Source organism: Odontomachus brunneus, unplaced genomic scaffold (genome assembly GCF_010583005.1).
Source record: "Odontomachus brunneus isolate Ranch 3 - 2012 unplaced genomic scaffold, Obru_v1 Obru_scaffold_042, whole genome shotgun sequence".
NCBI lineage: Eukaryota > Metazoa > Arthropoda > Insecta > Hymenoptera > Formicidae > Odontomachus > Odontomachus brunneus.
Genome location: NW_022639492.1, coordinates 862,717 through 887,517, shown reverse-complemented (window position 1 = coordinate 887,517; position 24,801 = coordinate 862,717). Strand labels below are relative to the sequence as shown.

Sequence of the window (24,801 nt, the reverse complement as noted above, 5' to 3'; positions counted from 1 at the left end):
ATATATATATATATATATATATATATATATATATATATATATATATATATATTAGTAAATCTTTTAGCTATCACAAACTATCACTAAATAACTTTGCTATGAAAGAAAATTTGCTCCTACAGTTAATAATTTCAGTTGTCCATATATTAGCAAATCTTTTTTTTTCGTGTAGATATCTTTAATAATTTTTCGTTGGGTGCCATTAACATTTACTTAAATCTAAATTCTCTTTATTTAAATGTTACCTGATATTTACCTGATTTAAATAAACAATATTTGGTTTAAATAAAGAGAATTTAGATTTAAATAAATATGTTAATGGCACCTATCAAAGAAATATTTGTTGATTTTAAGGTAATTTTTCCCTCAGTGTATTCAAATCTTTTCCACTCAAAATTTTCGAATTATTCGGATTCGAATCATAAGGATTCGAATTTGAATTGAATCGAATTTTACTTGATTCGATTTGAATTCGAATAGTTCGCACATCTCTACTTACTATCCAAACAAACATTTTTTGAAATTTAGTAAATTTTTTTCTCAGTGTATATGTATACTTGGAAAATTAGAAAAGAGATTAATTAATGTACACATCGAGGGGATTAATCAGTGCGTGCGGAGTGCCTCGCGAGGGAAACAGGAAATTATCTACGACGGTGATAATGATGCGCGCATCTATATTTTTTTCGTCGTGGTATCGCGCGTTCATCGTAAAATAAAACTGAACCGAAGAATGGATCGGTCAAGTCGCGTTTAAGTAAGCCGCGATAAAATGACGAAAAATTTCCGACGACGAGCGGCGCAAACAAGTTTCCTCATAAAGCAGATAACGGACGAGGAACGACGACAACGACGACGACAATGACGATGACGACGACCGGTGGTGGTGTGATGCAAACGAGAGTGCGCTGCAAGTGCCTAAAAATACGTCGTTGTGACAAAGTCACGTCGATCTCGGACGCTAAAATAGCTGAAGACTTTTCCGGGGTAAGAAAGTCGCGAGTCTCCATGCGCGATTGTTCGCGTTGGGAAGCTTCTTCCTCGTCCGTGCAGCCGTGATCCTCCGTACTTATCTTCCTTCATCCTTGAATGACGAATCTACCGGGTAACGACGAGTCGCTTACGCAACTGGCGCGACTTATTTCGAGCCTGGCAGAAAGTTCTGGCAGCTCGACGAGCGGCGTACGAGTCCCCGCGTCGCAATACTACATAGTAATCCATTCATATCCGTGTAACGACTTCGTTTTGGAGAACTGAAATACGAGTGACGAAACGAGGCGCGTGTCTCGGTAATTTCTGCACCTGCAACGTTGCAGAGCAAGGAAAAAGGAAGAAAAGAGAACGCGTCGCGCCACATACGCGCTATAAACTGTTTGTTCAGTAACGCGTTTCTGCGTGCACAAAATCGCGAATCGAAGTCATAAGAATGTCGATCAAAAATTTTAATAATCGACCTGAGCCGATATCTTTCAATTCGACTGATTCGAGCAGAATCAATCCGAGATGTTTCATTGACGACTGATTTCAACGAATTCGATCAATGAAGAATTCGATTAACGTTTGAAGCGAAATGAATCGAAGATCGTTCAGCTGACAATTGAACTTGGCGAATTTAAGGCGGCTCAGTTATTCAGTTAACCATTGAACTTGGCAAATTTGATTATAGGTCTTAATTGACGATTGATATGAGCAAATTCCGAGCGATTCCATCGAAGAGTGTTCGACCGCTCATGATTACGATTGGTTCTGTGAATAATATTCATACACTGAGGGAGAAATTACCTTAAAATCAACAAACATTTCTCTGATGGGTGCCATTAACATATTTATTTAAATAGAGAGAATTTAGATTTAAGTAAACATGTTAATGGCACCCAAAAAATATTTGTTGATTTTAAGGTAATTTTTCCTTCAGTGTATGAGTATTGTGGCATATCGTGAAAAATGTCGATGATTAAGAAACGTTAAGTAGGATTCGCGTTGAGAGAAGTAGTGTGTGATTATATCAATCGTCATCGAACGATCTTCGATGAAATTTGCTTATATCAGTCGTCAGTTGAACGACTTTTAATTAATATTGCAATTCTAGACAAAATCGTAAAACTTGCGTTCGTAAGACTCGTAAGAACTTATGAATAGATCTGCAATTCTATGCGGACCGTATGTCATATGATAACTCGTAAATATCTACAATTTTTTTTTGTTTTTTTCATAAGCTACGATTTTATGATTTAGTCGTATATTTGCTTAGAATTGCAGCATAAATTCGCCAGATTCAACTGTCAATCGGTCTCTAATTGAATTGGCTCATATTAATCGTCAATTATTATTACAAAAGTAAAAAACTAACGCCAGGTATATAAAAAACGCCCAAATGTATACAACAAAAAATAATAAAATTAAAAAAAGAAATACATGAGACATATAATGTTAAGCATCATTAATCGCCAACACGATAGTTAATTAAAAAAGTAATTGATTACTCTGTCGCATGTTTTATCGAATGAAAAAAAAAAGAGAGAGGGAGAGAGAAAGAAACAGACCATTAAAAATGTAACGTAGGTCATAGCGCTGGACGGTTTTCCGGCTGAGCGACGGTGGCGGACGTGTTAACAGCGACGTAGACGTAGTGAATAAATAATCGGTGAAAGTGCAAACGGTTGTGCGCGACTCACACGATGGCACGCATCTCCGCTCTCGTGCGGCGCTTGACCGACTTAACTAAGAGTCGGTCGAGCGAGATAACGCGTCCAAGAAGCTCGCTCTGGAACAATTAAGTTGTCTCTCGAGATTACGCGCAGGATCTTGCACACACACACACACACACACACACACACACATATCTTGATATGAGTCCGCATAGATCCTTTAGAAAAAGTGTCTCTTCCGGCTCAAGAGCGCCGGACTACACTGAGAAAAAATTTACTGAATTTCAAAAAACGTTTGTTTGGATAGTACTGTGAAGATATTTGTTTAAATTCAGTAATTATTTTCTAAAATTAAAGAAACAAATTTATATTTAAAATTCTTTATTTAATTTTAGAAAATAATTACTTAATTTCAACAAATATCTTCACAGTACTATCCAAACAAACGTTTTTAGAAATTTAGTAAATTTTTTTCTCAGTGTAGTTATCAATTCCGGTTATTACGCGGAAAGAAATATAAAAGTAAAGCACGGAAAGAAATATAAAAGTAAAGAGAATAAAATCTAAAATAACTACACGGAGAAAAATAATTTGCTGGCCCAGCAAATTTTCTGCTGATTTAGCAAAATCTTTTCGTTATTATATGGAAAGAAAAAAGAGTACTAATCACTATTTGCTGGATATATTATAATTTGCTGAATCTACAAATTATTTTGCTATAAGAACCATGATGTATTTATATAAGCAGTTGCTCCGATAGCAAATAAATTTGCTAAGGATACATTATTTTGCATTAATAACAAATTAACGTGATTCTTGGGATAAATACACTCAACAAATTTTTTCTATCCTGCACGGAGAAAAATATAATTTGCTGTTCCAACAAATTTTCTGCTAGTCTAGCAAAATCTTTTCGTTATTATATGGATAGCAAAAAGATTTGCTAAGAGTACTAATCACTATTTGCTGGATATAATTTGCTGAATCTACAAATTATTTTGCTAAGAATTATGATGGATTTATATAAATAGTTGCAGTTTTGCTCCGATAGCAAATAATTCTTAGAACAAATACAGTCAGCAAATTTTTTCTATCCTGGCAACGAAACTACTTCTGCTTTGATAACGAATAACTTGTAAAAATTAGTTATGTCAACTAAATTTTTTTGATGTCACTGCAAATATGCAGTATTTTTTTCCATGTATGGTTAGGTCTTTGAGAGCCAAAACTAGTTGGTTGTGTTAGATAAATAAATTAGCAATATCGGATAAAAAATATGACCAATATAACATATTGGAACCTTCTTCAGTAGACTGAGGGAAAAATATTTAAAAATTGATTTGTGGGATATAAAGTTTATTCATAGAAATAAATTTTATTTTGCAGAAGTGAACTTCACTATTTCGCAAAAATAAACTTTATACTCCAAAAATAAATTTTCAACTATTTTTTTCTCAGTGTATTAAAAATTACCAACAAAATTATTTGCTTGCATACACATTTGAATACAAGTCGAGTAAGAGCCGCATTGATCCGATATTGTTAATTTATTTATTTAACATGGCCATCTAGTTTTGGCTCTCATTATAGTTATTTTGAAAAAGAAAATGTCAGATGAGATATGAACGTGTCAGAAAATTCCGGTGAAGATCATGTCAACAAGATTTCTTCGGAATTCGATGGCGTCTTCAATTTCGGATGTTTCCGCTTAATATGTGTGACTTTTCACGCGAGAGCAATCCGTCGCATGCAATTCGTTAGTTGGTGAATGCGACCGTCATTTTGAATTCTGCCAAGATAACACGTAGCACGGCGTACGCGTATATTCGACGTAAACAGTCGCGTTTAGCGTCAAACACACGCCGGGAATACGGGTCAAAGACTCGCGGCGCGATACGTATATTTAGCACTTGAACACTGGCAACAAAGTCATACAAATACAATCCTCAATCGCCGTGGCTTGTTCAGTCGTCGAACGGAGGGAGACTCCGCGTTTCCACGCGACTCCCTGCGCCTGTATAATGTACACACGTAAGCCTCAAAGTTCACTCGTTACATAGGCTTATAACGTGGGATCGAAAGGACGATTTGAGGAGGTCTAATATTAGATCAAACACGGCCAAGTTCTCACGCGCATATCCAGGCACTGCCGGGTGTTGCCGCGAATTCTCGCATTTTCTCCTCGTCGTTCATTTTCGACTCGCGGAAATTCGGGGGATTTTCCCGCAGAGACGCACCGGATCTTGTCGAGACGAAATCGCGCGTATCAATAAGGCTCACCCTCCATGAGGAGATAAACAGAAAAAAAAGACAGCCGAGCGTCAGCAAAATCACGCGAATTTTCGGGGTGACACGATCTCCGATATTGCGACGACGCGGTGTCGTTAACGAGGTGTTTCGCCCCGCAAGACACAAATTGGAAATATGTAAATAACTTCTGACGCAAGTGCAAATCGATCGCGCTGGCCGTCGTAGTCGGTCACGCGATAAGTTTGAGAAGCAACGACGAGCAATTCAAGAGACCGCCGCGCACGGTGCATTAAGCTGCGGCTCGGCGCGGTTAACGGCGTAAGTCAAATTAATATCGATTAAATCTCGCTCACGCGCGAGCTATCGCCGACAATGCTCGGCGCTCAATTACGTGCCGTTAATTACTCGCCGCCGTGAGCGCGCGTAATGTCAGCCGTTGTGACGAGATCGGGTATTTCATCGAGGCGAGAGCTCTTACATTTCGGGATCTCATATCTACGGCGCTCTTTGATCCTCGCGCTTTACCTTTTCGCGCCTCGATAACGCCGATAATTAAAAGAGAAGAAAAATACAAAACAACCTTTTGTGTCTTGCGTTTTATCTCAAGTTGCGCGCGACGATGATAACGATTCAGCGAACGTTCCCCATTGAAATTTCATCGAATCGTAATCTGCTAAAGGCCTCTGCACGTCAGAAAGTCTTAGCCGTAATCGTAATTCCGTAAGTTTCCAACACACACAATCAGATAAAGCAACGCAAGTGAAAATTGATAACCGTAAGGCTGTATATGAATTTCCACTTGCGTTGCTCTATCTGATTGTATGCGTTTACAAATTTACGGAATTACGGTTAAGACTTTTCGACGTGCAAAGGCCTTAAATCGCTGAAAGCGGATCCATTTTGCTCGCGCGATTTGTCGCGGCATTTGTGAAATTCGCGGGTTTCCATGAAACGGTACGTTGTTGAACACGAAAAAAAAGATCTGCCACACATGGAAAACATAATTTGCTGTATTAGCCACTTTTTCTTTGCTGTAGAAACCAATTTCCTTGCTATGATAACAAGAAAATCTGCTGCTGCAAAAAAAAGTAGCTAAAACAGTAAATTATGTTCAATTCCACAGCAAATTTGGCACTTTAGCTACTTTTCTTGTTGTAAGAGCAGATCTCCTTGTTATCATAGCAAGAAAATAGGTTCTTGCAGCAAAGAAAAAGTAATTAACAGAATTATATTTAACTGTCCATATGTAGCAAGTTAGTTTGCTGCTGCAGCAAATTATTTTTTTCCGTGAATCTCTCTTCGGGATCAAACGAGGGAAGGGTTCTCGTCCGTCGAACGACTTTGGCACGGGGACCTATTTGGGTCCAATAGATCCAAGGTCGCGGTCCTGCTAAGTCGGTTGACACCGTACACATCCCATTGACACAATATGGCGAGTGTGTAATTTGAATGAACCGTCCCCTAAAGCACAATCAGTATATTCTTCACGGAAATGCTATACTTACCAGTGGCTTAATTATAATACTGTAATCAATAAAATCTGATTTAGAAAATCAGTTAGTAGCGATTATTCCCGCTATTGATGCACTGAGAGCAAAAATGTCTCGGAAATAAAAAATTTAATGGAAAAAAATGTACTAAATTTTAAAAAACGTTTGTTTGGATACAACTGTGAACACACATATTTGTTTAAATTAAGCAATTATTTTTTAAAATCAAAGAAAAAAAGTTTTATTTCTTTTTCGACAAATAAAGATTTGTCGAGTACTAAAAAATTACATGTTTATTTAAATCTGAATCTAATCTCTCTTACTTAAGTAGAATAATTGCTTTCATGAAAAGACAAGATTGTCCCGACGATGTCTCGACAAAATTCATGACAAATGTCACACCAATCAACCAATTTCTGGTTGCCAAGTCACCAGATCACGTGCAACTACATCGATATAGTGGATACTAAAGTGACTGAGTCAGTGAATGAGTCAGTAACCATAGACATTACCATCGCACGAAGATGCGATGCGAATTAGGGCGATGCGACAAGCATAATACTATTTGTGTACGCTATTAACTAATTAATGCGCTACTACTAAAAAATTTATCTAAAAAGTTAGTATATCTTTCTCTTTGCTGTGTAAATATATTATTACTACTCAGCAAAATAAATATCTTCTTAAACATTTCCTCTCTCACAGCATGCGCTTCTTACAGACACAGACAGTGTCGCCGCACGCAAGGGGCAGAATATTAGATCTGGTGCGACATATAATGAATTCGTATATTACAAATTTTGCGGTGAAGACTCACTTGCGCCGATCAGTGAGACGCGAGACAGGATTATTGGGAAGGCAATTTTCACTAAAAATCAGCAAATGTTCATGAATCATCGAGACGATATGGACAGCAAAAAGATTTGCTAAGAGTATTAGTCACTATTTGCTGAATGTAATTTGCTAAATCTACAAATTATTTTGCTATAAGAAGCATGATGGATTTATATAAGCAGTTGCAGGTTTGCTCCGATAGCAAATAAGTTTGCTAAGGATACATTATTTTGTGTCAATAGCAAGTTAACGTGATTCTTAGGACAAATACACTCAACAAATTTTTTTCTATCCTGGCAACGAAACTACTTCTGCTCTGATAACGAATAATTTATAAAATTAGTTACGTCAACTAAATTTCTTTGATGTCACTACGAATATGCAGTATACGGAGAAAAATAATTTGCTGGCCCAGCAAGTTTTCTGATGGTCTAGCAAAATTTTTTCGTTATTATATGGACAGCAAAAAGATTTGCTAAGAATATTAGTCACTATTTGCTGGATATAATTTGCTAAATCTACAAATTATTTTGCTATAAGAACCATGATGGATTTATATAAGCAGTTGCAGGTTTGCTCCGATAGCAAATAAGTTTGCTAAGGATACATTATTTTGCGTCAATAGCAAGTTAACGTGATTTTTAGGACAAATACACTCAACAAATTTTTTCTATCCTGGCAACGAAACTACTTCTGCTCTGATAACGAATAATTTGTAAAATTAGTTACGTCAACTAAATTTTCTTGATATCATTACGAATATGTAGTAATAACGATATTGAAATAACTTATTCAATTTTTATTTCAATTTCTTTTCTAAAAATATATTGTATATTTGTAGCTCTATATTCTGTAGTTCCCTGCAGACGTTTTTTCTGATTAGAAATATTATAAATACATGATGTTTCTCTCTGTATTTTGGTCAAAATATGGTCGAATGCTTTTGCCTATTTAGCAACGAAATAATAGAAAGCTCCTCGAATAGATTAACTAACAGTGAGATTTGAAACGGCACATAAGGAGCAAACACGGATGTCTTAGTGCTATTAAATACTAATATTACTTTTTAATATTAATATGATTGTGGGAGGATATATAATGAATCTATTTGAGTCATCGGTTTAATGGGGTTTGGGATTTTAATAAAAAAATATATATATAAAAATTGGGACTCAAGGATCGGTCTAAGTATGGAAGGTTGATTCTCCGCGTACGATAATCGAAGAAAAAATTTCGATACGTGCGTTTAACATACTGGACAATTTTATCCTCCCACAACCATATTAATATTAAAAAGTAATATTAGTATTCAATAGCACTAAGACATCCGTGCTTGCTCCTTATGTGCCGTTTCAAATCTCACTATTATTTAGTAACGATTTTGCTAAAAGAGCAGAATTATTTTTCTCCTTGTAGCAACGACGATTTTGTTAAAAGAGCAAAATAATTTTTCTCCGCGTGTGGATTCGAGAATAAAATACAAAATATCACAGGCGTATTTCGCCACCTCGGCGATGCCGGGACGATTATCGGCGTGCACGATAGCGGCACAATGCGATACAATGCAATAACGTGCACACCCACGCACACCTCCGGGGCCGAGGAGAAGAGGTATAGACATACGCGGGGACCCCCTCGGCGGAGCGCGCGCATCGCAGTCGTGCACGCGGTCGCGCCAAACGAGGAGGTTTGTGTCCGGAAGACGGCGAATTAGCTCCAATCGTATTAATCGGCCCGGCGGCTCCGCACAGACCAGTTGACGTCTCGTCATTGAGCGGATAGCATCGTTGTTTTTCCGACGCCTTTCACGCGGACTCGCCTCGCAACCTTCGTCCGCGCTATCATCATTCTCCCGAGGAGAACGCGCATCCGCGCCAATTGAACCGCAGATCGCGCGCTGAAAGCGCGAATCCCCGTCCCGCTGGTGATTGATCGGCCGAACAAACGAGACTGGTGATAATCGGCTGTCCTCGTGAGCCGTGGTGGCCGCAGTAACGGTGGGAAAACTTGGGCGATCTCGCACGGATCTCGACGCGCGAAAATATCGCCCGCGCGCCGCCCGTGGACGTTCTCTGGGAAAGTCAGACGGCGCACGCCGCTGGCGGCAGTTTAAATCGTCCGCGTTCGTTTGTAGGACTTGCAAAAACAGTTCCGTGCTTGGTGTAACTGAATTCTCTCTTTGTGGACCAGACAAGAGCTCGATTACGCTGAGAAAAGAGTTTGCTAAATTTCAAAGAACGTTTGTTTGGATACAACTGTGAATATATTTGTTTAAATTAAGTGTAATAATACCGTTGACGATCTCTGGGAAAATCAGACTCGCGCACGCCGCTGGCGGCAGTTTAAATCGTCCGCGTTTGTTTGTAGGACTTGCAGAAACTGTGGTTGATGTAACTGAATTCTCTCTTACTTTGTGGACCAGACAAGAACTCGATTATGCTGAGAAAAGAATTTACTAAATTTCAAAAAACGTTTGTTTGGATACAACTGTGAACGTATTTGTTTAAATTAAGTGTAATAATACTTTATTACTTCAGCTTACAATGCCAGGAGGAGACTTGGCTTACATTTCATCTACCTCATTCACACTCATCCACACACCTACTCCTCATCGTTCTCCTTACATTCGCCTCATGTCCTACATATTTAACTTATCCTATAATTTGACTTAAACTCTTATGCCTTTGGTTTTATCTCTTAAGCTTTACACTATTACACAATTTTATACTCTATATACATACATTGTACCTTTAATATTGCATTTTCTTTTTACATTTTTACATTTTCGCTTTTTACTTGGTACCTAATATTATACATTGCACATCTTTTGGTATCCATCACCCTTCTCTTATTTAATACTATTACCTATTCTTATTTTTACCTAATGCTTTATTTAATTCTTATTTCCAGCTTCCTATCTTTGCCTTTTCCTTCCCTTTCCTTTTCCTTTTTCGTATCATCTTATATTCTTTTTACTTGTTCTTTCTCCTTTCCTTTTCCTTCCACAGCTTTGTTGTAATCCTTCCTTTCTCATTATCTAAACTATCGTCCCTCTAATCTTTCCTCTTCGCTTTTTCCTAAGCTCTCAAATCACCCTCTGTTTAAATTGATTATTTTCTGAAATCAAAGAAAGAAATTTATATTTAAAACTTCTTTATTTAATTTTAGAAAATAATTATTTAATTTAAACAAATATGTTCACACAGTTGTATTCAAACGTTTTTTGAAATTTAGTAAATTTTTTTCTCAGTGTAGATGCAATTCCTGCAGGAGGTTTCTGCCCAGCCAATCGCTCTAAGTTACCTCAACCAAATTTTAATAGATTCAAATGAATATTTTCGATCATATAGTAACGAAAATATTATTTTTCACTAGCAAATTTTCGTTTGGTCTACATTCAGTTACACGAACTGAAAGACTTTTCTTTCCGTGTAACAATCTCCTCTGAGAAAAGACGCGAATTTTGAACGGACAGCGGGAAACATTGGCGCGAGTCGCGAGCGTTTTGCAGATTGCTCGCGCGATTCGGGAAATAATCGCGTCAGTAATTTATTTAATTGTAAGATAAGCATCGGCCGTAAAATTCAGACTGGTGACTAGTACACTGCATTTACTAGCGAGATATCGATATCAATGACTTAATGCACACGGGATTTATCTCGGGATAACTTCTTTGATAAATATTGTCGATTGTGTACGTTTTTTGCACATATACATATATATTTGTGTCTGTGTGTTTGTGTGCGTGCATGCGTGGGTGTTTCGCGACGACACCAGGCGATAATGTCGAATTTCTTCCGGTCGTCGTAGAATTGACCCTCGCGCCGAGAGCTCCTGCACAATCGATTTCTCTGGCGATTCCGTCGCATGGTGTCCGTATCGCGCCGGCCGATAGGAAAAGCGCAGATCGATGATTCGTTGATGCTTCACCAAAATGTGGCTGAAGGACGCGTACGACGACGACGCCTTGTCAATCGCGAATTTCGCGACTTTCGCCAATCTGGCGAGCTCGCGACGGTGCGTCCAAAATGAGTAAGTCATCCTCCGTCCTGGACGGATAACCATAACTTGAATCCGCGGGGCGAATCTCCAAGCCTTTCTTTGCCTTTCGTGACCTCCTTAGTGTCTCGCGATAATTGATTCAAACGCGATTAATAACGTTATTAATTAACGTTGTAGAATTGCCGTCGTCGTGCATATGTAATCGATACTGAGAGGAAAATATAGCTGCTTTCGGCGTCAACTATACTTTTTTGTGATTTTTAACCAGAAAAATAATCGGAAGAACCATCTTTCTAATAACAGTTACTAAAACAATGGTTTTTCTCATTATTTTTGTGGTTAAAATCACAAAAGAGTATAATTGACGCCAAAACTATATTTTTCTCTCAGTGCGCGTGTAGTTTTCCACCGTGAGAGAAAGAGCAAGGGTTTATTACTCCAACAGCAACGGGCATACAATATTGGCACGATTCGTCTTTGACACGTCGAATAAAAAATGTGCACATAAGCAGAGACGCACTTTCTGCCTTGAATATTCACACTGAGAGAAAAAGATAGTTGCTTTCGACGTCAACTATACTTTTTTGTGGTTTTAACCAGAAAAATAGTTGGAAGAACCATCTTCCCGGGGAGAAAAAGTTCAGATAAAAGCCAGATATGGATTTTGAAGATCTGAATCATATATAACGTTATATCTGATTATATCTGATCAGATGTTGACAAAATCCATATCTGGCTTTTGTCTGAACTTTTTTTCCCGGTTTCTAATAATACTTACTAAAACAATGGTTCTTCTAACTATTTTTGTGATTAAAATCACAAAAGCGTATAGTTGACGCCAAAAGCAACTATATTTCTCTCTCAGTGCATATTGTTGAATAGCGCGACGAAATGTGCATCAAACATCCCGGGTAGCATAGAGAATTCAAAAAGAATTCAGTCGTATGTCACTAATTCTGAGTTCATTTTCAGATGCAAGAAGAATCCTTTAGAGTTTAGTTTGAAAAGAATTCTCTTGGCATCTAAAAATGAACTCAGAATTGGTGACATGCGACTGAATTCTTTTTGAGTTCTCTGTGCTATCTGGGATACTTGAACATTTATTTGTGGGACATGAAGTTTATTCACATAGAAATAAACTTATATATCCTACAGATATAAATTTTCAAGTATTTATTTTTTCAGGGTGCGCTCTTCGAGCAGCAACGCACGGTTTAGCCAAAAGACCCGATATTGTAAATTATTTATCTGCGAATCTTTCATATACCGATACGACAGTTCTACGATAATCGATGCGATGTTCCTCGACTGTAACCGACTCTCTTTTTGCATTGCAGAATCTTCGTCAATCGGAGTCTTCACTTGGAGAACATCAAGTTCTATGGCTTCGACATGGATTACACGTTGGCGGGTAATTATTTCCCGATAAACGCACATCTCTGGTGCGGAGATGACACGGTCGGATAAGAATATGAAGCTTCACTTAATGTTCCAGAATACAAGTCGCCGCAGTACGAACAGTTAGGCTTTACACTGCTCAAGGATCGTCTAGTATCTTTAGGATACCCGCAGGAGATCAAGGCCTTCGAATATGATCCAAGTTTTCCCGTCCGTGGGCTGTGGTTCGATACGTTGTACGGAAATCTCTTGAAAGTAGATGCGTATGGGAACATCTTGGTTTGCGTTCATGGTTTCGAGTTCTTGAAACAGTAAGACAAAGATGTAGTATATTAGCTCCGTACACGAGCTCGCACTCATTTATATCGCTTGTGCAGTCGCGGCTAATTGTTTCGTTTCATTTCAGCTCTCAGGTTTACGAGCTTTATCCTAATAAGTTTCTACAATTAGATGAATCTAGAGTTTACGTGCTCAACACCTTGTTCAACCTGCCGGAAACGTACCTGCTGGCGTGTCTGATAGATTTTTTCACAAACTCGCCGCAGTACACTAGAGAGAAGACCGGAGTGAAAGAAGGTGAGCTCACCATGAGCTTCAGGAGTATATTTCAAGACGTTAGGAGCGCGGTAGACTGGATCCACCTTCACGGTGATCTGAAAACGAAAACTATCGAGAACTTGGACGAATACGTGAAGAAGGACGAGAGATTGCCTATGTTCCTTACGAGAATCCGAGAGAGCGGAGCGAGGGTGTTTCTGTTAACTAACAGTGATTACGTTTTCACGGACAAAATTATGACTTACTTGTTCGATTTTCCACATGGCGCACGGGTACGTTTTTTTCTCTTTTGCTACTGCTATACTTAAAATTGCCTACCTCGAGAAAATTAGTTAACTATGTTAGTCATGAGGATGAGCGATTTACGAGTAGAGCGGCATTTTCAAGAATCAATATGTGAATCTTTTAGACGAATATTAGGTTGGTGCTGAACGATTCGTCGTACCTGTCAAAACTAAGAACGAAATTACACAGTTTCGAAATGATTTTCTACTAGAGAAAAGAGAGGCACAGAAGAGCGGCAAACTTTTCGCCTAAAAACCGACCTAATGTAAAGTCGTTCACATCGACTCACGAAATACAATCGAGTTGTTCACGTTTCCTTCTCGTTTCAGCCTGACGAGCCGCACAGAAATTGGAAAACCTACTTCGATACTATTGTAGTAGATGCCAGGAAGCCGTTATTCTTCGGAGAAGGGACGATCTTACGGCAGGTGGACACGAGGACCGGTGCTCTAAAGCTTGGCACTCATAAGGGGCCGCTGCATACAGGTAAATATATCAGGAAATAAACTGCGTTAATTTAATCAGAATTAATTTGACTTCATTGCGAATAAAATCGCTATATTGATTACGTCGTAACGTCGTTACTCAGCTATCGGTTCTGATTGAAATAGGTGAGGTGTATTCAGGAGGCTCGTGCGACGTGTTCACGGGATTAATTGGCGCCAAAGGGAAAGATGTGTTATATGTCGGCGACCACATATTCGGTGATATTTTAAAGAGCAAGAAGATAAGAGGTTGGAGGACATTTTTAATAGTTCCCGAATTGGTTCAAGAGTTGCATGTTTGGACGGATAAATGTCAGTTGTTCGCTGAATTGCAGAGTCTAGATGTTATGCTCGGAGAAATGTACAAGTAAGTGACTCGATATGAACGAGTACTTTGGTGCTTCTATTATCTGTTTAACAATCAATTGCTTCGTTCAGAAATTTAGACAGCAGCACAAAGGAGAAACCAGACATTTCCAAGTTACGCACGTCCATAAGGGATGTCACGCACAAAATGGACTTGGCATATGGTATGATGGGCTCTCTGTTCCGTAGCGGGAGTAGACAAACATTTTTCAGTAGTCAGGTCGTAAGGTATGCCGATCTGTATGCGGCGACCTTCTTGAATTTGATTTACTATCCCTTTTCATATATGTTTAGAGCACCTGCCATGCTGGTGAGTTTATGATATGACAGGATATTCTATGTATAGAGGATTTGTCCAATTTCTACGTTATGCATTCTTGTAAAATTTTTTCAGATGCCTCATGAAAGTACAGTAGCTCATGAACAGAGGTTTGTCATGGAAACGCCGATGATAAGTCGTTCTAGAACGTTTAAATTGATAGATGAGGAAGAAGAACATAATCGACCTACCTCTGTGAGTATTTATGAGAATATTATTGTCATATTAAGCGATTAGTTAATATCAACTGATCGAGATGAGAATTTCGCGCAATTCCCAGAATATATTTTAGAAATACAAAGATTATTTCCCTTTTCAGAAGACTTTGTTCGTGGACCATTATAATAGTCAAATTCCACACGCAAGACCGGAAACGCCACGTAACGTCACACATACGCACGATGAGGATTGTAGTGACGAAGACAGTGACTCGCAAAAACAAGCCAATCATGCAAGAGCGAGTACAAGAAACGCAAGTTGCAACTGAAACAACCTTTCACTCCCAATGTGGTCTCGTCTAACGTAATTGTAATCGACTGACAATGAATCGAATGAAACATAATACGTAGCATACTAAGTGAAATAGTTTGTGTCTTAAAGAGTTGTTATTAGCATAAGACGAGTCACGCAGGGATAAATAGTTTTCATAATTTTGTACGACAGAAATCGTAGTTTTCCTTTCTCTTCTTTTAACAAAAAAAGTCGCTGTTTTTCATCGATGTGACACCTCGGCGCGTTATTATATCCTAATTTTATTGATTGATTAACAAAGCTACTGCAGAGAGTTGCAACTTTTTCTTGAAAATTATAGCCTAAAATTCTGCCAATCTAATAAAGTATTTTTAACTCATTAATAATATTTAATTCAAAAATTTACATGTTATGATATAGATTAATGTATTGTCTATACAAGCACAAGATTTAGCAATATATTTCTATTGATTTAAGTGAATCATTTTTTAGTATGTTATATTACATACTTACACATACATATTCTCTCTTGCGAAATATTGTTACATAGAAATTAGAGCGCACAAATTTATATATAAAATTTTAATACCTAGGCTTTTTCAATTATATGACATATATTAGAGCCTTATTAATACATGTGTTACAGTATCTCCATGTGATTAATAAGGTTTAAATATTATGCTAAAAGAGTGTCGATACTAGGAAACATCGATATTAAACTTAGTATAAGATTGAATACTAGCCAAATCTTTTTACATGCAATATAAGCTTGTTAAAGATATAGTTAAAAAGGGATAAATGAAAACTGAACGAGATGCAAGAAATCTCAATAAGTTCTTTGTTGTACAATCTAAGTTAGTATATGTAGAACAAATATATCCTTATACGATCAAATACTCTAAATTAATTAGTTTGTTCACAGTTAGTTAGCAGATAAAATATAATTAATTCTCATTTAAGAAGTATCAATAAATGATTGCACTTATACTAAAGAGCACTAGTATAAGTCTTACACTGCAAGTTTAAGACAATATTAACTTTGTATATGATATAAACTATTATATATATAAATATAGACAACAAAGAGCAATAGAATAGAAAATCAAATGTAGGAATATATTGACACATTAGCATGATATAATAACTCTGGAAGTAATATATCTCGTTTTTTCATGCAGCATCAAAATTGAAAAAAGAAATATCCTGAAATTATTATAAATATATCAAAGAGTAATTGATATTAGCACTTGTATGTGTAACCTCTGGTAAAAAAAACTCATAGAATTCACTTATATTCCATTACAGGAAAATATTCCACTACTATATGTTAGAAGCCCGATATAAAACTATATAAGCCGTATATAGTATGTTATATATGCATGAGTTAAAGAATTTCTCATATTACTTAAGGCTTTTATGCAGATTAAAAGTTTATGTAAAAATAATTTTATTTTGAATAAATTATGAGACATATTTCTTTTTTCTCCTGTATTTATTTCAAATACAAGAAATCTTTATAAATTTTGCGATCTATATAAAATCTATATGTGTAAGAGATAGGTATATATGGATTTATTTTTTGTTTTTTTTTTCTATATATAATAAGTTTTTTCTATATTTAAAAGAATATTTAAAAGAAGGCTTATTGCTGGATCCTTATTGCTTGCAAGGTCTTCTTCATATAATCTATAGTAAATGAAATATTGCAAATTAAAAAATGTTTCCTAATTAAAGTTTGTATCAAAAGATTAAGAATAGATGTATAGAATATTCTGAATCTTATAAATACCATTGAAGTCTCAATTGTGCATTCACATAAATAAGTCTGCCAAGTACTCCTCAAATTCTTTCTCTCTTGTCTTTTCCACATCTTCTGTTGGGTTTTCTTTCCAGACATTCGACTTATCTGCATTAGTATTCTCAGTGCTAGTTTCTGTTTCTTGTGGACCAGAATCTATTTCTGTTTGGTTATCTGATTCCAAATTACTAGATGTAGTAGGCATGTCATCACTGTTGGGGTTAGTATTCAGACGTTTCAAACATTTTTTCCTTTTGGCTTCACGTTTTTGTGAACCATAATTGAGTTTTACAGAACATTCTATACACAATCCTAAATAAAGAAATATTATGACTTTGTAATACTCTGTTATAACATAGAACTAATCTTAACTAGATTGTGACATACTTAATTTTACTAAAGCGTTCTTTTTCTCGCCATGTTCTTCGTAGCCAAAATTAAGTTCCCAAGAACGCAGATTCTCTTTCTCTTTGCAAGTTTTGCTCCCACATTCAAACTGTCCTTTTCCAACTATTACTTCCTTTTCAGTTCTCCATCTTAAAGCGACCTATACATCATATATTAAGTGGAATAATTAAATTGGAATATATTAAATGGAATATACAATTATTTTTTAATATAAAACTGTAATATATAGGATATTATATTCTGAAACAAAACAGTAGAATATTACATACCTTATTAGACTTATAATATGTAAGGTCACATATGCAATATTCCTTGAATAATTTATCATAGTACTTTTTGGCTAATTTAGCACCCCATGTGTCTGGTATATCCTTATCTTGATCCCACAGAAACTTGTGATTTTCTCTGATGACATCATAATCAGTTTTGTCCCGAGACCTCGAAACAGGTCGAAATGTCAGGAGCTGCTTGTTTTAAAGTTTACGTAGTTATAATTTTCAAAATTATCACAAGAAATCATCACATCCATCTACCGACTTTACGTATAAAGTTTGTATCATATTTTCTCACCAGTGTAATTAGCAGAAAGTGTCGAGAAAATTTAACTAAATATAATCAGAGAGATATGCTGTTATATTCAATGATCACAAAGGAAAAAGGAAATTAGAGGAAAATACCAGAAAGTAGAGTTAAAAGGAACAGATTTAAGATATAATATGCAAAAATATCCATCTTTTGATAAATGTAAACCATTTGATTGCAAAATGAAAAATTTAACATACGTATCTCGCTTCAGCGAAGATATGGATTTTCCATGTAACGTCAAGTAATCGTTTATAAGTTTCTTGTGCCTGTCGTAAGCTGACAAGTGTTCGTACGCTGGAAACATCGCTGTTGAATCAGACTCGATCTATTAGATATTTTAATAACGATACAGATTGAAAACTGTCCACTTTCGAGTGAAACAGAAAGAAGGGTGAGAGAGGTTATGGGTTTGTCTTCTGTGACCTTCGCACTCGAAACGCCTCTAGGTCCATAAAACTTGAACTACTTAGCCAATATCCACGATTTTCTCAACGGGTATAATACTCTGTACTTACAAGTTTGACTTTGTCCTATATGATACGAGACAAACGTAACCGCAAAGAGAAATTTGATGCTTGTTTCGTTTTGAGTGTCAAAAGTATAATAAAATTGTACGGCTAAAAAAGTCTAATCTATGACTGGGGGGAGATGTCCATTTTCAAAATTCCATTCATTATTATTATCTTAATTGCCTCCATTGCGAGTGACAATGACTTTTGTGAAGTACCTGATAAATATACTGATAACGCTGAAAAGTGTTCTGCTCGAAATTATTTTACACAGAAATGGTTCGAAATTGTTATTAGGATCTTGTTTTTAATTATATCAATTTAATCTCTATCTATAAGAACTTTACAATTTGAGATTTATCTTATTGAAAAATTTCTGTTCACTCTGAAAAATTACAGTTTGTCTATGTATACAAATATTCATGTATATAAATATACATAATTTTATTGTATTTTACAGTTATATTCTATATGATGTAAATCCACCAGAGGGATTTAATCTAAGGAGAGATGTATACATTCGTGTTGCTGTCTTCCTGAAGAAGTTGATTGAAAAATACAAAGAATTTCAGTGGCAATTGGTTTTACCACCATGGGGTAATATTTTCATTGAAAATATGAATATATTTTGCAAGATTTAAATGGTCCAAACCATATTATTATTTTTACACTGTCTTATATAGGTAATCTATATCATTGGCGAAGTAAGCATATAGGACAACAAAAACTCATACCATGGAGTGACTTTTTTGATATTACAAGTTTGCAAAAATATATACCTGTCATTGAAATGTACCAGTTTATGGAAGGTATAATTTATTTCTATATTTTTTATATATAACTATATAACTTTTCTGCTTTAAGTATATAATGTAAATTTAAAAATCATTTTATGTTGTAGTCAAGGCCTTATTGATATTGATATATAAATATTTTTTGTTCTTAATTATTGTTGTGAGAATCTTAAATACAAACTATTTATTTAGCTTCATAATAGCTTGATTTTAGAATATTCATCTGGGAGCACAAAGACAGAACTTGATTGTGTCTACAATTTACAAAATGATGATGAAATGTTCAAGACAGGTAAATTTGAAGATAAGAATGAAGAGACAGACTGCATTCGCGATTTTCTACCATATCACAAGTTAGACCATCAAACATATGCTGGTCCATTCTGGGGTTATCATAATATCACAGCTAAGGAAGTGAAATGTCTCAAGTTTCATGGTGTGGCATCTGCTCTTTATCAAAATCTTAGGCCAACGCAATACAAGTAAAATAATTTTATTGTTTCCATCTCATTTTATATAATAGTATTAATAGCTTGAATTGTTTGCAGATCCATAATGTTTGATCACATGGAAATTGCCTTGCATGATGAATATGGCTCAAAAGAGTATTGGAAAGCTAGACGCAGCATGCGTTATAATTCTGAACTGTACAACATTGCGAATGAATATAGAAGAGTTTTCTTAAATTCTACAGATCAAAATGATAATACAGAACGACTTGTAGACTGGACTAAAGAAAAGGTACATTATAGTAGTAGGCTAAAAACAATACTGCGCAAACATGAATTAAAAATTAAAATAATCATTTTCCCTACATGTAACATCAGAGCCAACGAAATGCGAAAGGTGGTCCATATCTAGCGGTTCACTTTAGAAGACGTGATTTTATTGTTGGTCACAAAGACTCCATGTCGACAATAGAGAGTGCTGCTTCTCAGTTAATAGAAAAAATGAACGAACTTGGTTTACACGTGTTGTTTGTTGCGACAGATGCTGTACCAGAAGGTATACAATCTGTAAATGTGACTATCACTTGAATGTTTCAAATCACAAGAAATTTAATTGCATTACAGATTTTTAGATAATTTAGAATTTTCTCAATAAAAATATTGATGATTGAAAATAAGAAACTAAAGTAAATAAAAAGATCATTTCTTTTAAAAAATAACTTGAACACATAGATACTTATTGTTATTTAAAACAAAGCATATTTTCAGAGTTTGAACGACTCGAGTGGTACTTAGCTCGGTACAAAGTTATGAGATATGTACCATCTTGGTCTGAAATAAAAAGATTTAAAGATGGTGGAGTAGCCATCATCGACCAAATAATTTGTTCACACGCCAGGTGAGAATATCTTTTTCTTTAATTGCTCATGCAACATATTCATGTAAAAAATATGACAATCGTGTGTAAAATCCTTCTGTTAGATATTTTATAGGAACACATGAGTCAACTTTTACATTTAGAATACAAGAAGACAGAGAGATTATGGGTTTCTCGCCAAAAACTACATTTAATCGTTTGTGCAAAAGTAAGAACAAAAAATGTACAACAGGAGGACAATGGCAGATCGTCTGGTGATGAAATGTAAAGACTCAATTATCCTTTTTTATACATAGAATAATATTCAATAATTTCGACATATTCTTTATTTTAAAACAACAGTTAAATATAAATTCACAGCATTCTTATTTTCTATATACATATATGCATATATTTTTCTCTCATACAAATTACTTCTACTTATGTAAAAGTTGCAATATTAGTTTTTACCTTCAGGATTTATACGCTGTTAATTGGTTACAGGCCTAGCAATTAACTCTTGTTCTCTGCGCAATTCTTGTTCACGTTGCTGCTCTCTGTTTAATGCTTCTTTCTGCTTTATCTGTTGTAGACGTAACGCGCGTTTCTGTAACGCAAATCTTTTTTTGTTAATTTAAATAAAAATATTTGCGTTAACATTTACATCTACGGAGAATGAACTTAGATGGTTCACCTTTAACTTAGAAGTCCTTTCATGAATATTGATCATTTCTTTTCTTATTGACGCTAACTTTCCTTGATAAACTTTAACAGTTGAAAACTATAACATATATATTCTCTTGTATATTTTTTTTCTACCAATCAGTGAAAATTTAAATATTCCAAATATTATATCATCATTTCTTACCATGTCATTTAAATCTATATCTTCAAATGTTTCATTTATCTTTTTGTTTTCAGATTGCATTTGGGCAAGTAGAGTTTCTTGTTTACTTCTATAGAAGAAGATATATAAAACAGTCAAAATGAAATTTTTACTATTTAATGTCAATAATGTACATGCTTACGTTAATTCCAAGAGATCTTTCTTAACTTGTTCCAATGGAGGCTGATAAATGCTCAAGAGACCTTCTGCCAATTTTTCCACAGCCTCTGTGAAATCTATCACATTCTCACTAACAAAGAATGAATAATACTGTTAAATCGTAAGATTGATGTCATTAAATTTAGTGGTAGTATTGCGTTTTTATTTTTTATACTTTGCGCTACATAATCTATTATTATATGCCATAGGTGATTTTATGCGAGATCTCAAATCCTTTTGTCCTACATATAAATTAAGAGATATGAAGAGTGCGAAAAAAAGTCGCTCGGGAATTAAAGCTGATGCGAGTAATGTTTGAGAGTTAAAGCTATCTAATCTTGAAAAGTAACTGTTACTCAAGAGGAGAGATCGTTTAACTGCTTGGAACGCATAAACAGGTAGTTGGACGTAAACAAAAGTGTGAGGTTACCATTCCTCCTGCTCGGTTCCTGAATGAACTTCAACTGTTTCGGTTTCGCTCACATCGGTCATCATGTTCGCTGCTGTTTCTCTTTTTCACCTTACCTACGGTTGTATGTGTCAGGTGTAATTATGCACATTGGCCTATAAAAAAAAGTGCGTGAAGAAAGTAAAAAAAACAATCGTGCGGAATCGTGCGACTTTTGGCGTAAATGCGATGGAGGCTTTAATTTGATGATGCATTTTGTGAGTGCACCGACAGATGGCAGTGGTCGCAAAATGGCGAGTTCTCGTGTGTTGTTTGTTATGTCGACTAAAAATTTGTTAAATAATTTTGGACTGGCCAGGTATTTCGGTGAAAGATTTACATAATTCCACTTTTAAAGAGTTTTCTTAAACGTAGAATTGCTGTGATCATGTTTTTCATATATATATATATATATATTTACACAAATGTTTCGTTTCAGATGCAACTTTATGATTTTCAGAAGAGAATACAGTGTCTTTCCTAAGCGTTATGTTCAGCCAATATTTAAGAAAGATGAGCAGCAAGAAATGCTTCAAAGCGAGGAAGGAAAGGCAATCGTCCATCAATCGTTTAAACCGGCGTTGACAAGCGATACGTGCTCTGGATTTTATGATCCCAAGTTGACGTGAGAAATCAAACCTACGTTTTTAGTCGAATTTGTGCACGTTGCAGTATATTATTTCGTATTATAAATTGCGCGTTTATATATTTTTTTAGGAAATTTACAAATGTTCTTATGAGAAATGGAGATAAAATATTAGCGAAGAAACTGGTAACCTTTGCTCTTGAGAAAGTGAAAAGGATACAATTGAAACGTTACCACCAGAGTACAGATGAGAATAAAGAAAAGATTGAATTAGATCCTTTTGCAGTTTTTCATCTTGCTCTTAATAATTGCATGCCAATTTTGCATTTGGAGTCATGCAAAAAGGGTGGAATTACATATCAGGTAATATATGATAATGTATGTTAATTATATATAAATAAAAGGAAAATTCTTTAGTCTTAACTCAACTAAACAATTGTTTAGGTACCTGTACCGATTAAAGCCTCAAAAGCACAGCATAAAGCAATGAAATGGTTGATAGAATCTGCAAATGATAAAACTTCCGAAGAGAGATTCTACGATACATTAGCTAGGGAACTAGTGGCAGCTTCTGACAATAAGGTTTATATATATATATATATATATATATATATATAAATAAATTGTAAAATTTTTAAGTAAATTTGTCTTATTTACAACATATATATATTACATGTATTGTTGCAGGGTAGAGCAGTGAGACGGAAACTGGAATTACACAAAAAATGTCAAGAAAATCGGGCTTATGCACACTTTAGATGGTTGTAGATATGGTAAACATAGATTTTATTTATAAATAAAATACTTATAAAATGCAATGACTATAACACAGTATGTTTATATATAGAAACTGTTAAACCGTTCCTAGTACACTTTTAAAATTCTGGACATCCATTATTTTTCCTAATTTCATATTTATTTTCAATGTTTTCTTTTGCGAAATAAACAAAATTTTCTTGTAGAGAGGATCAGTGATACGAAGTCTGTTATCTGATAGAGGGATCACATCGTCAATATTGGTTTTCAGATCCAACCTACGTCCCCAGTAATCTATGTAAGACAATATCACATTTCCTTCCTCCAAATTTATATATATTATTCCTACCAAGTTATTGCACAGGATTCCGTTGATGTGTAGAAATGCTGATATTAAAAGTGCTAAAACAAGAGAGAAATGTTTGTTCATTGAGCAATGGTACTTTCTGGTACAACTTAGAACGTAGAATCTTACTGCTAACTGTTGATGCAGCAGTTATTTCGAAGGGAATGGCACTCATTAACTCGAGTAAAATCGCCACAGGTACAACCGCGCCGGTGACATAAGTGAATCGACGTTTCGCGCCATTAAAAGCAGCTACGTGTGCAATGTAGGGAAAGACATAAATCAACTTGTAACCGGGGAACCTCTTTGAAGTGAGGTCCATCGTTTGTTTCTCGACGTCTGTTTTCGTAGCATGACTCAATGTGCTGCATTGAAGTCTACTACTAATTAAACCGCGGTGCAAAGCCCGTTCGCAGAATTTCAACGCGAGTCGAGTGTACATTGGAGGTTATGTTACGGTAAACTGATTGGTCGAAGCTGCGATCACTACAGGTTCTACAATACGCGAAACTAATAAACTTGAGAAGTTGGAGGGATGCGAAAAATAGAAAGAATTTATTTCGCTAAACTCTAATTCCCTTACATCGGAAGTATTTTCCTTGAGAAAGAATTATAAATATGTTATTTTTATTAGCATTATATTATATTTGTCCTTTCTTTCCTTCCATATTTGAAATGAAAATATAATTGTTGAGGAAGGAAGATATAAGAAATGTGAAAATTTTATACAAAAGTACAGGAGAGATGCAAAGTTTATAGAGAATTTGTTATTTTTTTTTCATTTTATTTTCTATATTTCTACTTTCGTTTCCTTGATTTATTCACGCACGAATGTATTTGAAAAATCATGGCGAGAAATTAAATTCCGGTAACAGCACTTGCAACGAAATGATCTATTTTTCACTTATTTTTAATATTTGTCTATATACTTGCACTTTGTTCTACTCATTTTTCCTCTTTTCGTCTTTTTTGTTTATTACTTTGAATATTTACATTTATTTTACACTTTAATTTTTCTCTACGATAGGATACGATGGCGAGTCTGGCCGAGTCGAGCTTTGAATTTTCGCGCGCGAGCGAGCTCGAGCCGCCGCCGCCGGCGCCGCCGTCACCGC

At 35.5% G+C, this 24,801-nt stretch overlaps 6 protein-coding genes across 17 annotated transcripts in view; 3 read left to right on the top strand and 3 right to left on the bottom strand.

The window, feature by feature from the left end:
• The window catches only part of LOC116844485 (cytosolic purine 5'-nucleotidase), a 31,197-nt gene extending 14,618 nt beyond the window's left edge, over window positions 1–16,579 (top strand). For 3 of the 6 annotated variants that reach the window (XM_032816040.1, XM_032816034.1, XM_032816037.1), the window contains 8 exons: window positions 12,562–12,635; window positions 12,720–12,933; window positions 13,029–13,452; window positions 13,795–13,951; window positions 14,077–14,317; window positions 14,389–14,626; window positions 14,711–14,830; window positions 14,955–16,579. In XM_032816040.1, the coding sequence (XP_032671931.1) occupies window positions 12,562–12,635; window positions 12,720–12,933; window positions 13,029–13,452; window positions 13,795–13,951; window positions 14,077–14,317; window positions 14,389–14,626; window positions 14,711–14,830; window positions 14,955–15,122 (1,636 nt within the window). In that variant the 3' untranslated portion in view covers window positions 15,123–16,579. Of the gene's footprint in view, window positions 1–8,892; window positions 9,220–11,032; window positions 11,255–12,561; window positions 12,636–12,719; window positions 12,934–13,028; window positions 13,453–13,794; window positions 13,952–14,076; window positions 14,318–14,388; window positions 14,627–14,710; window positions 14,831–14,954 lie in introns of those variants that run through there. The other 3 variants (XM_032816038.1, XM_032816035.1, XM_032816036.1) reach the window with 3 other exon arrangements.
• A 102-nt stretch (window positions 16,580–16,681) lies between these two features.
• Window positions 16,682–18,246, bottom strand: LOC116844489 (protein FRA10AC1 homolog). The gene is made up of 5 exons (XM_032816051.1): window positions 18,095–18,246; window positions 17,582–17,750; window positions 17,292–17,451; window positions 16,896–17,216; window positions 16,682–16,792 (listed from the first exon to the last, which is right to left on the bottom strand). The coding sequence occupies exons 1-4, from the start codon at window positions 18,199–18,201 to the stop codon at window positions 16,918–16,920; spliced, it is 735 nt and encodes a 244-aa protein (XP_032671942.1). The 5' UTR covers window positions 18,202–18,246; the 3' UTR covers window positions 16,682–16,792; window positions 16,896–16,917.
• A 160-nt stretch (window positions 18,247–18,406) lies between these two features.
• LOC116844487 (GDP-fucose protein O-fucosyltransferase 2) lies at window positions 18,407–21,574 on the top strand. Of its 2 annotated transcripts, none has more exons than XM_032816044.1 (9): window positions 18,407–18,685; window positions 18,867–19,003; window positions 19,090–19,215; window positions 19,415–19,682; window positions 19,749–19,941; window positions 20,028–20,205; window positions 20,418–20,547; window positions 20,631–20,790; window positions 21,427–21,574. In XM_032816044.1, exons 1-8 carry the CDS (start codon window positions 18,546–18,548, stop codon window positions 20,782–20,784), a joined length of 1,326 nt encoding a protein of 441 aa, XP_032671935.1. In that variant the 5' UTR covers window positions 18,407–18,545; the 3' UTR covers window positions 20,785–20,790; window positions 21,427–21,574. The 2 variants fall into 2 exon arrangements, with proteins under 2 accessions (XP_032671935.1, XP_032671936.1); XM_032816045.1 differs by having other exon boundaries at window positions 18,419–18,508.
• On the bottom strand, window positions 20,835–22,131 carry LOC116844491 (biogenesis of lysosome-related organelles complex 1 subunit 6). 3 transcript variants are annotated; one of them, XM_032816053.1, is made up of 5 exons: window positions 21,981–22,131; window positions 21,534–21,641; window positions 21,374–21,461; window positions 21,200–21,286; window positions 20,835–21,112 (listed from the first exon to the last, which is right to left on the bottom strand). In XM_032816053.1, the coding sequence occupies exons 1-5, from the start codon at window positions 22,043–22,045 to the stop codon at window positions 20,996–20,998; spliced, it is 465 nt and encodes a 154-aa protein (XP_032671944.1). In that variant the 5' UTR covers window positions 22,046–22,131; the 3' UTR covers window positions 20,835–20,995. The 3 variants fall into 3 exon arrangements, with proteins under 3 accessions (XP_032671944.1, XP_032671946.1, XP_032671945.1); XM_032816054.1 differs by having other exon boundaries at window positions 20,977–21,125; XM_032816055.1 differs by lacking the exon at window positions 21,200–21,286.
• Window positions 21,811–23,751, top strand: LOC116844488 (28S ribosomal protein S7, mitochondrial). Of its 4 annotated transcripts, none has more exons than XM_032816050.1 (6): window positions 21,811–21,948; window positions 22,438–22,623; window positions 22,716–22,947; window positions 23,029–23,166; window positions 23,272–23,357; window positions 23,547–23,751. In XM_032816050.1, the coding sequence occupies exons 2-5, from the start codon at window positions 22,448–22,450 to the stop codon at window positions 23,350–23,352; spliced, it is 627 nt and encodes a 208-aa protein (XP_032671941.1). In that variant the 5' UTR covers window positions 21,811–21,948; window positions 22,438–22,447; the 3' UTR covers window positions 23,353–23,357; window positions 23,547–23,751. The 4 variants fall into 4 exon arrangements, with proteins under 4 accessions (XP_032671941.1, XP_032671937.1, XP_032671938.1 ...); XM_032816046.1 differs by lacking the exon at window positions 21,811–21,948 and adding an exon at window positions 21,968–22,317; XM_032816047.1 differs by lacking the exon at window positions 21,811–21,948 and adding an exon at window positions 22,172–22,317 and having other exon boundaries at window positions 22,459–22,623.
• LOC116844490 (transmembrane protein 186) lies at window positions 23,354–24,194 on the bottom strand. The gene is made up of 2 exons (XM_032816052.1): window positions 23,816–24,194; window positions 23,354–23,742 (listed from the first exon to the last, which is right to left on the bottom strand). The coding sequence occupies exons 1-2, from the start codon at window positions 24,126–24,128 to the stop codon at window positions 23,438–23,440; spliced, it is 618 nt and encodes a 205-aa protein (XP_032671943.1). The 5' UTR covers window positions 24,129–24,194; the 3' UTR covers window positions 23,354–23,437.
• Window positions 24,195–24,801: the final 607 nt, after the last annotated feature.